General features: G+C 39.6%; 1 protein-coding gene across 7 annotated transcripts in view; it reads right to left on the reverse strand.

The window, feature by feature from the left end:
- The window catches only part of EYA1 (EYA transcriptional coactivator and phosphatase 1), a 350,015-nt gene extending 333,998 nt beyond the window's left edge, over positions 1 to 16,017 (reverse strand). For 2 of the 7 annotated variants that reach the window (XM_073229681.1, XM_073229679.1), the window contains exons 1-2: positions 15,323 to 16,015; positions 3,871 to 3,977 (exon numbers count right to left, since the gene is read on the reverse strand). In XM_073229681.1, coding sequence (XP_073085782.1) covers positions 3,871 to 3,903 — 33 coding nt within the window. In that variant the 5' untranslated portion in view covers positions 3,904 to 3,977; positions 15,323 to 16,015. Of the gene's footprint in view, positions 1 to 3,870; positions 3,978 to 15,322 lie in introns of all 7 variants that reach the window. The other 5 variants (XM_073229677.1, XM_073229676.1, XM_073229684.1 and 2 more) reach the window with 3 other exon arrangements.
- Positions 16,018 to 16,814: the final 797 nt, after the last annotated feature.

Raw genomic sequence — 16,814 nt, forward strand, 5'->3', positions numbered from 1 at the left:
AGTTTTCAAGATACTATGTTGCCTATCTAATGCAGATACATAGTTTAGGTTTTTACTTGGTGGGTTTTTAACTGTAGGTTTCACAGTTTCATAAGAAAAATACAGGTATTTATTTTTTAATTCACTTCTCCTTAAGAACTAATAGATGATTTTCTTATCTTGACATGATTTCCTTCTAGAAATCTTCATAACTAAAGAAATTGAAAGATGCAGCCATAGTTTGGTTCTTTGATGCTTGTGTTTCAGAAGTGTTTACCTCAGAGCAGGCCAACCATGGCTCTACAGAGAGTGGATCTGTGCCCATCCAATGAGGGCTCCTCGAGAGGCAATTAGCAGAAGGGCCAGAATTATGATAAAAGTTACATAAAGCCCCACAAACCTCCTCCTCTCCTTTTTGTCCTCTTGTGGTGAACAGAAGAATGGACAAAAGCTACAAAATCACATGACTACTTTTTCTAAGATGTGGAAAACACACACACACACGGAACATACTAGAATAGGAAAGAGGGAGTTTTTGATTTAATATTTTTGCCCAGTGTTGTGTCTGCTTAGGATCAAAATAAGCTACTTGCTCGTTGTCCCTTCTGACATGATAGGCACATTTCCAGAGTGCTGCTAGGATTAGGAGGCTACATTATAGGAATATTGTACTTGTTGATGTTCAAAGAATGGATAATTTTCCCTCCTTCAGGTGTACACGCACCTCAAAACTTTCAGCTTCAAATCTCGCAACACATGGTGGCATCAAGATTAAGATGGAGTGTGCCCTTGTCTACGGGTCTCCTGTGCTGCCACCTTCACTGTTCCCAGAAATGCCTCTTGTCTCTCCCGCACAGACCCTCTGGGTGGTGCTCTTGTTAGCCTCCTGTCCAGCCCAGATCTTTGGGTTAAAAGGAAGAAATGAAGAAACTTCACTGCCCCCTCTCCCATCTTGTTACATATCTATCTATGGAAGGGAGACAGGATCATCTAGACTTGAGAAGGAATCATTGTTTATGAAGGCAATAGAGATTCATAATATTATCCTGATAATTACACATGCTGATCATTACAGATATTTTTTGTAAACTGGTGTCATGTGCAGAAGCCTTCAAGAAGCTTTTCTTTTTGTAAATACCATCTCTCTGATGAGGAAACTAAAGATCTTACTTCTATCAGGAATATGTTTTGGAAAGCAAGTATTAATTAAGGCTTACTGAAAGAGACACAATCCAGAATGGGGCATTAGCAGGTGTAAATCTGTGAGCAAAGGGCTATAGAGCTGCAGAAAGTGAGTTACAAAACAAGAAACCTGAAAAAGACACTAGGTTAAATGGATCTCAGTCTCCTCATTTTATAAATGCAGAAATTGAGGTTCCCAGAGAAGTGATTAAAATATATTTAATATTCTTTTAAAAGAATGTATACTACAGAATACTACTCAGCAATAGAAAAGAATAAACAACCGATACATGCAATGACATTGATGAATCTCACAGACACAACATTAAATGAAAGAAGGCAGAAACAAAGGGAACACACTGTGTAGGATTCAGTTCATAGGAACTTTTGAACAGACAAATCCTATCGAAAGTGAAAACCACTAGAAGGGTGGTTGTCTCTGCGGCCAGGGGACAGGTATTGGGGAGGCCCTGAGTGAGAAGGGACATGAGAGAACTTTCTGGAGATGGAAATGTTCTAATTGGTGATAGAGTGTGGGTGATGTGGGCATACCATTTTTCAAAACTGTACAGTGAAGACATGTGCCTTTCAATGTATGTGAATTTTTATCTAAAAAAAAAAATGAAAAAAAAATAGAAATCATTCAATGGTGGTGCAGAGAGTGCATGGAAGTCCAATGAAATGAGAAGGGCAGAAAGTGAATAATGTTGAAGCAAGTGCTTGGGGGTACAATATACTCTTGTGTTTACTCTGAATACTGTTGAGACCTTTTCCTAAGAAAAACTTGAAAGACGAACATGATGAGCATGGGAAAGTTCAATTCATCTTTGGAAGTGTGAGCATGTCAGTTACTGCTCAGGTCTCCTGGCAAATCCTTTATTTGTCTGAGTTCTCTTAATGTTTTCAGCTCAGGTCCTCTTTCTAGGTCCTCTTCCCTTCTTGAACCTATTTCCCCACCTTCCTAAAGAAAAGAGGAAACGTGAGAGCCAGAGAAGAGCCCACCCAAGCCTCTGCATGGAGCCTCGGAAAAGACTCGCTCCATTGTGGCTGAGCAGTAAAGAGCCAGATTGCCAGGAAACGGTTTCTCCAGCGCCACACAGCGTTTCCTCCTGAGAAATACCCCTCCCTAGTCTCATGCCTCTGAGATGGCCAATATCCTTCAAGACAGAAACTGCTGCACTCTTAACATAACAACACAAAACTCAAAAAATATGTAATGAGACTGCCCACTAAATATATCTGTTATGATAAACAAAAAAACATTTTTTTTGTTTATCACATTCTTCACCTATTTTTTATTTTAGTCTCAAATCTTAATTTCTTAATTCTTAGAGTTTACAGAATATAAAATATCAAAAGAAATATGATCAGCAACATTTATTTGCAGATAGTATAAAATTGGTCAATGATACTCTAACACGCCAACTTGCATCAATGTAAGGAGCAAAAATTACATAAAATGGGGCAGTAGTTACTAGGGGTTTTTTTTCCATTTATTTTACATGCACTACAAAAATGTTTTTAACATAATAATTAAATTGAAGATCTCAGGCTCATAATAAGAGTTTAAAAGAACACACAAACAAATAACACAGATTAAAGGTCCTTTTCCTATTTAGGGGAAAAAGCTATACCATACCAAATGACCTTGAAGCACTTTATGTGAATTACCTCACAAGATGACCTAGGCGATCCATAAAACACACTGTAATTGCACACAGTGCAACTGCAAAAGTACCTTGATAGCACTTGGCCAGCACTTGGCCCTTTGTTATTAAAATCCTTCTCCACTAGCAGTTACTGCTTATTGCATAACACCAATAGGTCTTGTAAAACACACATTTACAGGAACCACAACAGCATTACTAAAGATCACATTCCGTGTTTATAATTCTATTGTGAACAAAGCAGAGCTACGAAAACCTCAAATCTAAAAGCATCATATCTGATCAGAGAACTTCAAACAAAACTGCATCTGCCACCCCGAATACTGCTTTACAGATCTTCCAAAGAAACAACTCTAATTTACTGAGATGCACTTTTTCAAAATATCCATTGGCTTATTCAGGTTCCAAATAATTCAAAGTTTATTTGTAATGTTATCCCTAATTGGGAATATTCATTTATAAGCCAAAGGAAGCTTTTTTTCTTTCTGATGTGAACTTGAGAATTTCTGAATCCTTTTTCTTTTGCCTACAGGACACCCAAACAAAATCTAAGACACTGAAGGTTCTCCTTAATTTGAAGCCCACTTAAGAGTTCATCAAACTGTGAAACTACCACATTAAGCACACATATTAAAGATATGTACACACATTCACACATGTGTAATCATAAAACCAATCCATATAAAACAATCCAAACCTTAGACAGCAATTTCAAGTTACAGGAAACAAATATATGTTTTCCCCAAGGCAAAGGAAAATATAAGCCTTAAATTTACATTACACATAGTAGTGTAATTAAGTAACACTGAAGTTTGGCTTTTTCCTCTAGAACTCTACTTTTGATAACTGATACTTTTAAGAAATATATAAATTAGGTTATGCTGATGGAATGCCATAATACTTGATTCATAACTTTTAAAATCATTAAAAATTGGTACAGAGCTTTTGAGGAATTTCCGGATACTCAGGTTACAACAAAAATAGTAATTACCATTTTAAAAGTAATAACTCTTTCCTAAGGATTGACATTCTGTTTACTTACAGACTGTCCATTTATCCCCCGGGGCTCTTCCATTGAAGACTTCTTCTTCTGAATTATATATGGGCTATTAGCACACACTTCTTCAAAGAGTTCCAACACCCCTGCACCTGTGAAGAATAGAGCATCAAGCAGTTGTATTAATTGTGTGGCATTAAATTAAGAGCTGATTTGTACATCCGTGGCTTTCCATTTGCTAGCATGTATACACAAGTCAAGAATGCTTACCTTCACTGAATGAATCTTTAAAATAAATATTATCGGCTCACTGTTTATTGCAATTTACATGAGCCAAATGTGGCCAAATCACAGCTCAGTGTGTCTTGCTGTCAGCAGCTGCAGCCCAAAGCAAAAAAAAAAAAGAATGGAAAGGCCAGCTACAGGACTTTCCACATGCATTATATTTGAGCCAACAGCATAAGAGCTTTTCTTTTCTTTTTGAATTCAGTTTCTCCAAGCTATCTATCAATGTCAATTGTACCACAATGCAAAGAGGAAATACTAAAAAAGAAATATGATTGTAGTCTGAGCAAGGATAAAAGAGAAAAATCTAGAGTTGAGTGTTTTTACCCTCAGGGCAAGGATATTATTATACTATTGCTTAGCAAGTTTACATTAGGTCACAGTTTCACGGTTGATCAATTCTGGGCCTTCAGAGACTCAACACCTTCAAGAAGAATGGGGTTTGGGGATACTTGAAGACATGGACAATAAATACAGTATTTTGAAATATATTCTACATTCACCTAGCTTCAAAAAAAAAAAACATAGCCAACTAGCTGCCCATTCTCATTTTTTAACTTTCAGAATTAATTTTCATGCTCATGTTTAAATGAGGAACCCAAAAGAGATGCTCAGGTTTTCTTACTTGGTTTTGGCAACAAAGAAATTACTCAACTTGCCTCACATCAACTCCAACACACATATTTAAATACACATGTAATTTCAAGAAAAAAGAGCAGACACAATCTTAATATTACCCAAATAGATACCACAGAACAGAGAACACATAGTACTTTAACTTCAGTATCACTTTTTGTAAAAGTACTTGAACTTCTGCATGTTAGTATGATAGGAAAACCACTGTAGTGGAAGTCAAGAGATCTGAATTTAGGTTCTGACCCTGCCACTAACTAATTGAATGACTTGAGGCAAATAATTTCATTTTTCTGAGCCTCAGTTTTATTATTTGTGCAATGGGAGAGTTCAACTAGATATCTTACAGATTTATATTTCATATTTATAATTTAGTGAATGTATGAATTTACACACATAATTTTCAGGGAAAACTTTCCAAGCATGGATATTCAGGATGTATTTTTAAATGCTGTAGTAGTTTTCAATGACATTTGTTTCACTTACAATTATCAATGCTGGAAATATGCCTTATCCATTTCAACCCAAAAGTGATGCATCTTGGACAATAAGATTCATGAATAACTAGACTCCTAAAATTTGGGGAATCCTTATGAAAGCAGTGTTTTTGTAATTTTAACAAGAAGCAATTTCATAATTTCAGGTTATGAGTAAACAAAATCATATGGATATATTTACAGTCTCTGCTAATCCAAGAAAATGCAATATACCACTCTGTTTTGAATTGCACAAAATTTCAGGACTGACTCTTAAAGTCCAACAGCATTGCTTTTAGAGTATTCCTTCCATAATCAGGGAAGAGATATTATAGGAACTAGGCTTTTTTTGTTGCTTGAGTTATTCTCTTGAGGCATATTAACTTTTGCAGGCGATAAGGTAGCATTTTAAAATAATGATAATAATCCTGCCTTACATTGGTAAAACACTTTGTAGTTTACAAAGTGCTTTCACATAAACTGCCCATGGTGTACCTATATGTAGTGAGACAAAGTTCAGTCTTATTCCTCACAGAAGGGAGCAGGCTCAAGACAAAGCCCCCTCTGATTTCCCCTAAATTCCCATCCTCTCCATACCTGTCCTGAGAACATGTTTTAATCACAATCTGTATATTTGATATTCCAGGATTATTTCCCATGTGTTCCTTTTCCATATTTCCACATTGAACTTACTGAACAGTTTAAGGTATTAAGAATGGTCAAGTTACATGAGCATGAAAGGTATTTCATTTGTAATTTTATTTCTTCTGAAGATGAAACTGTTCTGTACTTAAATACTATGTGTGTTATTTTTTCCTGGCCTAAGAAGAAAAGACTGAGATTATTGAGAAGTCAAAAGAGTCAGCATTCATCTACTTCAGGTAGATGTCTCCACTAAGAAAGCCTATCACTCAAAAATAAAAAAATCACAGAGAGCCACGGATTTTATTTACAAATCTTCTACTGCTTGCTAAATCAGCATAGTTGTTTCCAGATTTCAACATGTAAATCCAAACCATGAAATATATGGCTCGACTGGGACTACTGATATTTAGGAGCCTGGCTCTGGTAAACCTTTAATTCCCTTGCTAGACTTGATCTTTCATGGTTTATAAATAAGCCTGCCCCCATTACAGCACTTATCTAATGGGACTGTAATTATTTCTCTACCTGTCTCCCCCACTAGACTATAGCTCCAAGAGGGCTAGGATCATGCCTTAGTCTCTTGTTCAGGTCACATATGGCACTCATTAAATATTTTGAATGAATGAATGAATGAATGAATGTTATTGACTCATGACAATTTTTGAATACATGTAAACTCTGAGCTAGAATTAGGTGGTTCAGTTAAATGGTGGTGCTATCAATCCAAACAGTATTCATCAAATTTCTGGTCCTGAACATTTGTTTCAAGTACCCTAAAAAAGGCATTCAAGCAAAAACAGGTTACTTGATTCGTATCTCTCTACCTACCTACCTGCCTGTCTATCTACCTATTATGCACATGGGGAGTAGCTATTCATAAAACTGTATAGACCTACACATAAGTATGTACTGAGTATTCAGAGGTGAACTTCTCAGGAACTTTTTTTTATACCAAGGAGTGGTTCCTAGAAAAGAAGGAGCAGAAAAATGTCCAAGGAGGCTAATCTAGGCATAGAATGGTAGGGGGAGATAAACACTGATGGATGGATCAATTGGATAAGATTTGTTGCAAGAGATTTGTGGAGCAGTAGGGGCAGATGCCTTGGTATCAGAGGTGTCCCTACAAGACACAGTGCCAACTACAGTGGCAGTTACCCACTCACACATCCACCCCCAACACTCACCTTGCCAAAGCAGGGAATTGGGTCAACCGCCCCCTTGTGCGTTTACCTCCAAAGGCCAAATCCTTTATTTGTCCACTCCTAAGTCAACTATTATGGTACCCTCCAGAAGACGATGCCCTGGGAGTCAAACATCATGGGAAGCCACCCTTTTATTAACCATTGAAGTGTAAGGTTCCCCAGTAAAGAGGCAAGATAGGAGATATCCTCGGGCTCTGTTGGCCAAGTTCAACATTTTGGAGTCAGTTATCCACTCGGAGAATAAAGGGAAAGCCAGAAAGCCTCTTCCTGAAATGTGTTTCACCAGCTCCTTAAGTACGAAGAAAAGATGAACTGAACAAAAATAGTAAGAAAAAACTCCACAGCAGGATACATATTTAGAAGGTGGGTACACGTTTAAATACAACACAGCTCCTCATATTTGCTAACTGCATGAGGCCACTTGAGAAGATGCTCTCCCAAGGCAGACAGTGGTAAACAGCCCCTTCCAAGGCCACTGTAGCTCAAAGGAGACAGGGCAGGGACTCCCACAGCTTGGGATGGCATCAGTCCTGATTTGCTTCATAGCCCCAGCCAGATGCTAAGCCTAGGCATCTGATCTGATGCTGAGCAGAACTGGGCAGGTGGCAAAGACAGTGGGAGGCAGCCCAGGCAAGGAAGAAACAAGGAGTACTGGCCCTGCTTGAGCTGGTCTTTTTCACACCTGAGGAAACTATGCCTTCTTCAGTCCCAATCCCTTGGACTATCAATGAAACACCACAGGAAAGCCAACTTTGTTAGGTGGCCTTACTAGACATGGGACTAACTGAAGCTTTAGGAACTTCCTTTATGTTTGCAGTCTCCTGGGGGAGTGGGGAAGGAAGGACTAAAATGAGTGTATATCTACCAGCAAATAGACAATAACTGCATGTATACAATGATAAAACAGACTCTTATGGAAAACAGTGAATTGAGGCTACAGTCTGACAAATCTTGCAGTCATACAAAATTCCCTTTGGGGGCCTTGAGGCATTATGAAATCAGGTCCCCAGTGATGACATTATAATTATACCTACAGAGATCAGTGATGTATATTTGAAAGTGATATTTTATGCCCTATTGCAATGATAAGGTTACTAATTTTTAAAATACAGAATAGTTCTAAATATATAAATTATAATGCATGTGAGACAAAACATCTATTCTGGATATTCCTGATATAATTTAAACTCCTCCTGGATGCCAATTTTTCTCCTCAAGTCTAGCCCTTGCTACTTAGCAAAACAAAACAAAAACTCAAGAGCTCTGAACCTAAAGTTTTCTGGGCTCAGTAGAATCTATATTCATTCCACATAGATACGTCCTGTTCTTTTCTACCATAAGCAAAATCCAGGCAGTTGATGGCTATAGCACCTCATCTTACATGTAAACATTATGTTCCTTTTACTTCAGTTCTAGTTAATCACAAATATCCTGGCCACTGTCTGAATAAAAGATTGGGAGCAGAGAAGTTGGAAAAAGTGTGTAAGTTACAGGGCCATGAAGTAGATAGAGAAAGGGTCTAGTCCAGGAGACTCTTGGGACAGACTTTCTAGATCAAAGAAAAAGTAAAGTGGGGTAGAGATGTGGACTAATATAATTGGGAAGAAAATAATATTTTTAAAAATCTTATACGTCATGTATATTTTAATTTTTCCTGCAGGTTTTGAAATATGGGTTACATTTTAGATGACACATAAATCATCTCTAATGAACCAGAGACCCATCAGACACTGTTAATAACTTGTGGCTCCTTGGATGAAAGAGTATTTTCATTACAACACACCATCACTTTAATCTTTGCCTTCTCTCCAAGTGTTGAGTTTTCTAACATTCCTGAGAAGCAGAAGGAAACTAGCTGTTGAACATTGCTTTCTAGAAAAGAAAAGGGCTATTCTAAGGTGTGTCCCCAGAAGACTACAACTACAGATTGAATAAACATATCAAATCAAGGGGTCTTTAAGAAAATTTACAAACAGAAGCCTGCAGTGAAATGAACCATCGGATAAATGACCTCCAGAGACCCATTCAACTCACTATTCCACAGCTCTAGAAGCCACAAGACGTGATGTCTCACTGCCACCTCTTCTTCGCTTTCCTCACCTTTGTAAGAAATGTGGGTATATCAAGGAAGCAGAGATTGAGCATATTCAGGTGAGTCAGATTCAGAAACCAGATACTCATTGATCTTCCAAATTGCCAAGGAGCATGTCCCAACCACTGAAGCAATTAATGAAAAACGAGTGTAGCTCTATGTTGGTGAAAGTCTTCTACAGCAGGAGATGTAGAAATAAATGTCTATGCCAATTTGCTTTTATAGCATTTCCACTTTTTATAGCATTTACTATTTCTGTTTTTAACTTTTAAGTATGAAGCCTGTCTATTCTCCATAGAATTTCTAAATACATATGACCAGATTTCTTCTACCATATGTGATTTCCTTCTAACTTCATGAAGAATGAAAGAGGACAAAGGAGCTGAGACTAATTAGGAAATTGATGACATGTTTATTCAGTAACTAACGTCTAACTCAAACTACACTTTTAAGAGCATTAGACCTACATATTATTTTAATGTAGCACTTACTACCTTAGTAATATTAAGGAAACACCAAAGAAACACACCAATAATCCCATTAAGCCAACCTCTCTGTTTGCATACATAATTTTACATAGCTGTAATCACAGTGAATTTTGATGCTTCTGTTTTTCTGGTTTCTCTGAATATTCTTCCATCAGCATTTCATGTCAGTGCATCCTTATCATTTGTTAATGCCCATGCAATTAATATTTCATCAGGGAGATATTCCTATAAGCAGGACATTTGAGGGTTTTTCACTCTTGCACTGTAGCATATAACACCTCAATATTTTCATTCATCAAGTTTTCCTTTTTTTTAATTATTTCTGAAAGGATAAATTCCAAACAGTATAACTAGAGGATCAAAAGATATCATAGCTGAAAACAGTAATTCTTGGAAAGTGAGGTCTCTTCACTTACTCAGATTTTTCTTGCAAAAACACCAGCTCTAGTAAAAGGATGAAACACAGAAGGCATGTTTTAAAAGTATTCAAATGAAATTGCTATAGAGGAACCTGTACTCTTGACAGCTCTCATGAACCTCCCTATATCAGAGGTTACCAAACCTTTGTGTACATGGCAAACTTCTGAATATTAACATTCATATTAGTATCAATGGTCTCGTTAGAGATCACGGCTAGACATTTGAAACCTTTACTAAATCACTGGCGTAAACGGTCATTATCACACTAAAAGTATGAACAGTTATCACACACTCCTCACTTGCTCTTTCTTCCACTTAACTCTGTTCTTTGAATGGAATCTGCTCTCATGGACTCAAGATGAAAAGTCCGGCCTCATTCCAGTAACCACGGGATTTTTAACCATCACCTTCCTCACTTTCTCCCCTTCACTTTCAGCAAGGTGAATCACCACGCCACAGGACACAGTGCTTGAGTCTGCAATTTCTACTTAGTAAAAGTAAGTATCACGTAAAATTAAGTCTTACCCATTGATAATGATTGGCGGCACACCCATGAGGGATTTGGGAACAAGGGTGTGCTGTAGCACGTTGCCTGAGAACCACAGGCCTATAAATCTTACATGTGAAAAGGACATTCAGGCACCTGAGAGAAAACACACTAAAACATAATCATATATGATAAATTTATCTGAAGTTTCACCAGACTTGGGTGTCCATTCTGTTGGGTCTACTGAGTTTAGGACATTGCCAGGCCTCCACAGATGCTGTTGGTAGTACAGTGTATCATAGAAACAGTTTCTCAGCCTGCTGAGAGTATAGTTTCAGCTTTAAAATCACTTATGCTAGAGAACAACTGGTAGCAAACTTAAACTGGTTCCATTCAGTGATTATATTTTCTGGTGCCTAAACTAAGCAAATATAACTAAGTGATGAATTTTTTTACTTCATTCAAAAGACAAAGAGGAGATACAAAATATCAGCTCTTTTTACATAGAAAGACCTACCATGAAACGTCTTCTTAGACGTTAAAAATATACCAGAACAACTCATCCATAGGGATGGAAAGGAGGATGGTGGTTTCCTGGAGCCAGGGATGGTTGGGGTGTCGGGGAGGATGGTTGATGGGTCACAGAGGGATATGTGGGAACTTTTGGGGGTGTTAGAAATGTTCTATATCTTAATGGTAGTAGTTACACAGGCATACATAATTATCAACCCATTGAATTTTACACTTAATAAAGTTGATTTATTTTTAATGTGCCACAATTCACATTTCCCACCAATTGTCAACTTCTTTTCTTTTCAGTACCATCGAGGAAGTAACAAATGGTTTTGACAGTGAGTGTTTTCTTCATTGGAAATAATAGTCTTTGCCCCTCTAAATCAAGCATGTTAGTACTGAGCTTTGCTTAAATCTTTATCCACCAATACTCCTCTTTAACACAGGTGACATTTATTCCTACTTGAGAAAATCATGTGGGCTCAATAACCAATAATGTTCATTTTTAGATGTAAAAGTGAAGAATGGTCTTAAAAACATACCCTTAGTTTAAGAGGTAAGGATTAGAAGGTATATAATGTTCTTTAATATTAAGGTTTAATTGGTATGCCAATAATCGATATGATCCTGGTGGTTTTAATTTGTAGACTTGAATCAGAATGGTAAATGGTAATCTGGTTTTCATAATACACTGGGTCAAATTCATAAGCTATGCTTGGCCCACAATAAGTTCAGTTGTCAAGAATAAAGAAGCAGTTTTATTTCTAAAAATTAGATGGAAATGTATTATTTCTCAGACACACCATTTCTGCTAAAATTCAAAGACAATTTTAACTATGGATATAGATATAGAGCTCAATGTCCTTCAATGTCCAGCTTAGGTATCATATTTAGTACATGGGACCCAAGTTCATCATTAAACCTTTGAATTAATAAATAAATAAATAAATTAGAAGGTATATAATGTTCTTTAATATTAAGGTTTAATTGGTATGCCAATAATCGATATGATCCTGGTGGTTTTAATTTGTAGACTTGAATCAGAATGGTAAATGGTAATCTGGTTTTCATAATACACTGGGTCAAATTCATAAGCTATGCTTGGCCCACAATAAGTTCAGTTGTCAAGAATAAAGAAGCAGTTTTATTTCTAAAAATTAGATGGAAATGTATTATTTCTCAGACACACCATTTCTGCTAAAATTCAAAGACAATTTTAACTAATGATATAGATATAGAGCTCAATGTCCTTCAATGTCCAGCTTAGGTATCATATTTAGTACATGGGACCCAAGTTCATCATTAAACCTTTGAATTAATAAATAAATGTGCAGTTTAGGAGAAACTAGAGAAGAAATGCCTCCCTGCTCTGCCTCAACACCTTACCCCTTACCAGCTAAAGTTTAGCAAAGCCATTTCCTCATTTCCTGGATGCTGACTCTTTTACTTGCTCCCAACCAGAGTAAAGATTGCTTGATGGAACAAGACATCAGGACTGCAGTCTCAGAGGCCAGAACACCAAAAATAAAGACAGTACTGGAGAAAGTATTTAGCTGTCAGGAAAGAGACACTGACTCAGATTTCTTTGAATTTTACTGTTTTCTTAAAATCAAAGGACAACTTACATAGGGCAAAATGAGAAACATTTCAGAAATCCATTTTCCCTCACTTCCATAAGAAAACAGTTAATGGGTGAGATAACCTGATAAGAATATGCCTGGTACGTGATGTTGTAATAGGGCCACAAAAAGGAAGGTGGGGAATCCAATTTCCATATAGGGCAGAAATCACCCAAAACAGCCTTTACAGATAGCCAATCTGCTTCCGGTCAGTTGCCATGGTTCTGCATAACCAATTTGGGGACAGAAATTCACCACCTTGGCAAGCCACCTGGTCCATAGCTAGGAAGTTTAAGCTTTAAGAGGTTTCCCTTACACTGACCTGAAATAGACCTACCAGAGCCCTCATCTATAGAGCCAAAGTTTCTTCTGCACCAATATAAATATATTTCAATACTCTATATGAAAGAGTCCTTGAAACATTTAAGATTATGATGACATCCCCTAAGGACTCTCCTTTCTAGGCCCCAAATGCCTTTTTAGGAATGAGCTATTTAACTTTCTCATCCCCCTGGAGAGGATATGCCTGTTGATCAGCAGCTTCAGGATCTGAATGAACACCACTGGCACTTACTGAGTTTAGGGATACCCAAACTCTTTTGCAGATGACCTGTTTTTGAGTCATAATCCCTCTGTTCTCTATTTGAAGAACTGATCCATCTCTAGGAAATTCTCTTTTTGTTAGTTTCTGCCTGTCAGTCAAGCTCACTCAGATTTTCTTTTTGACTCATGATTCTGTCAGCCAATGACTGAGATATCCACTCCAGCTTTATATATATAATGTCAACCTAAAAACCATTCCTTTAGCTTTCTTCTTTCAAGTCACTAATAGAAATGATAAAGGGGAGAAAGCCAAAAACAGAGCTAGTCCTGATCAGTCAAAGGGTAGGGAAAAGACAACTAAAAACTTAGAGCATAGGGATTAGAGTAGGTAACTCTGATTTAGAGTAGGTAACTTTGGTACTTTCTGTAATCTCAAAAATTAATTAACCTCTCTGAGCCCGTTTCTTCATCTGTACAGTGACATTAATACCATCTAATAGGATAGATATGATTACAAATGTATTCTGCACATAGTACAAAAAATGTGTGTTGAGCAGATGATAAGTATTTTGTAAAGGATGGAAGGCCATATAATTATAATGCAATACGCTTATAATTGTCTCTAGTTTTTACATCCAAAAATTATGTAAGTAAATTGCTTAAGGATAATTGGACACTTTTAGAAGCTGCATTTCAGGTTACAAAGATAACAATTAGTAAAATGATACTGCTATTGCAGTGTGCCCTCTCTTTAATTACCTTCCTTGACCATTTTGACTTTTTTAATAGGCTCAATAATCCCACTAACAGATTTTTTCATAGTTCCTATTTTGTAACTCAATTAGCACTTTCCTCTGCCTGTTCTCCAAGATGTTCACATGTTCCAAATGGTGCAACTTGTTAGACTGTGCTCTCTCTCCCCAGCAGGGAAAAAGTCTGACTTAGTCTGATTTGATATGAAATCCAAGCCCTCTCCAATCTGGCCCCAGCTATCAGACCTGCACATCTCAAGTCTCTCCTGCTCACCTTCCAGCTGTGCCAGTACCAACAACTCTGCCTGGAGGACACATTTCCACGCAGACTCCTACATAGACTTCAAGGCTTATCCAGTCCTCTCCTCCAGGAAGCCTTGCACACCTGTGTTTTTCCCCATCAGAGTCACATTATGTGACAGTCATCCACCAGCCTGCTCCTTCAGGGCAGAAATCATTTTTATTCATGTAACAAGATGCTTGGTTCATGGCACATTTCCCCAGTGTTGGCTGAATGAACACAGAGCTTGAGACACAGGACACTTGGAGTCTCTGGACAGAGTTAGAAGAATGCCTTCCTTGGTCTACAAGGGCCTCCTGCGCCTACATTATTCCTGCTCCAATCCTCTGCACTGTGTAGACACCTTACTACTGATTCTTTTGAATATATAATCAATTAACATTTCTTAACAGGTTTGAATCCTTCTCCCACCTAAACTGTTGAGTTTTATGAGTTGACTTCCCTGGTAGCATTAGTCAGTCTGGTTACCGGAACAACAATGTTAGCTGGGTCTTACTTAACCTAAAGAAAACAACGAAAATTGTTTATACTATGCATTCCTGCCTCCTCACCAAAGGTAAAGCAGAGATCCTATTTATTTTTCCTTGCCTTTTTAATTATTCATAGAAAAAAATTATGCTTCCCTCTTGTTGACCCCTCCAATTTATCTGCTACTCTTTTAACTGGCCTTTTGATTTGCTCCAACCAACTAACGATTGCCAAAGGAAGGAACTCCGGGGATAGAAAACTAAATATAAATATCTGCTTGCCCCAACTGTTCCCCAAATGTTTCCCATTACTGGAGCTCGGAGGGTAAGCACACGTCCAAGACAGCAATCACAACATCAAATAAGGCCAAGATGACCCTCGCTCCATTCCCCGACGTCTCAATCAGTCACCACCTCCCGGAAGAAAAACAAGCCTCCCTCAGACACATCCCTCCACGTGCAGCGCCCTAACGCTGCCAGGCAAAGGGCGACGCCAGTCTCCCCGCGGCCGGCGCGGACGCGCGGCCCCCAGGGTCGCGCGCGCCGCCGCGCTCCTCCAGGTGGCTCTGCGTACCTGGCGGCGGGGCCCACGCCGAGAAGGCGGCCTGCGGGCGACGGGCGCGCTGGGCGGCGGCGGCGCGCGCCCCGGGGTCGGCGCCCCACGGCGTCTGCGCCCCCTCTGCCGCTCCCTGGGCACCAATCGCCGCGCTCCGGCCCGGGTGGGGCCGCGGGCGTCAGGAGCTCCGGCCTCTCCCCTCCGAGGCCTCTGCCTAGGAGCCGAAGGGTCAGATTAAGTTTCACAAGGAAGTCACTTCGTCACCGCAACCCAACTGGAGGCCAAGGCCGGCCGGGCGGCCCCCGCAGGGGCGGGAGCGCGGCCGCCGCGGGCGAAGGTGGAAGAGAGTGCGCGAGGGGAGGGTGGCCGGCGACAGGGTCCCGGCGGCTGGACTTACTCGTGTCACAGCTTCGGCGACGCGGGGCTGAGGAACCGGTTCTTCCAAAAACAGACCGAAAATGGGTAACGGAGAGGCCAGGGCAGCGCTAAGAGGGCTTGTCTCTGTGTTTAGGGCAAAAACTGTTCTGGCTTCCAGTAATTCGAGCCAATGGTGGCTTTTTCTTTCTTTCTTTCTAAATGCGCCTGTGCCTCCGGGCTGAAGGGCGCCTGTCGCGCGGCTCTGAGTGCGCAGCGACACCAGGGCCGGCACTGGCGAGGCGAGTCCTCTGCGCAGCACCCGCGTCTTCCCAGTACCCCCGGCCCGACCCCCGGTTCCTGACCCAGGCCCCGATTCCCCCAGCGCCCGATGCCCACGCCCCGCGGGGTGTCTAGGACTCCTCCCCCCTGCAGTGTGAAAACTGAAGGAGAGGATGGTGGGGTTTGCTCTGTCAACATGGGGTGGATTGGAGGGGCTAGGTGTGCAAGAGGTGGACCTGAAGGGAAGGGTGGATAGAGTGACACGGTGATTTTTTTTCTGGTCGGGTAGGGAGGATTTAAAGGAACAAGCAGACTGAAATGTATTAAACCTTGGGGGATTCAGATAATTCTGTGAGTGTTCTTAAAGGTTTGTATTCTAACTTATTATAGATAGGGAAACTGAGGCAAGGGGCGGTAAGTGATTATCCAAAATAATGCAGGGGAGCCTGAAATAAATGTCCCCGTCTAGCCTGGTATCCCTTCTACTAAGTTCTTTGCCTTCCTTTCTTTGCATGACTGAACCCTTAGGAGGGCAGGGACAAGTTTCTGTAACCCCAAAGTCCCTCTGCATTCTGTGACTTACGGAGGCTAGAGACTCTTGATTCAACCTGTAAGGAATTTGAGTTTTGGATGAAGCATCCACTACAGGCCAGTAATCTGAGATACTCCTCTTTGGGAACTTCCTCTTACTTGATTAGGGAATCCAATCACAAGCAGTGAAAGATATGCAAATACTTGATGATTTGCTCTTATGAGGACTCTTTGCTTCTCGGTGAGCATTACAAGGTTTGCAGTTCTCTCTCCCTTTCAAGTAAAACCCCATCCCCATTCCCACTCAGTTATTCACATCAAATAAGATAAAGTAAGCAAAAGG

Source organism: Manis javanica, chromosome 2, assembly GCF_040802235.1.
Source record: "Manis javanica isolate MJ-LG chromosome 2, MJ_LKY, whole genome shotgun sequence".
NCBI lineage: Eukaryota > Metazoa > Chordata > Mammalia > Pholidota > Manidae > Manis > Manis javanica.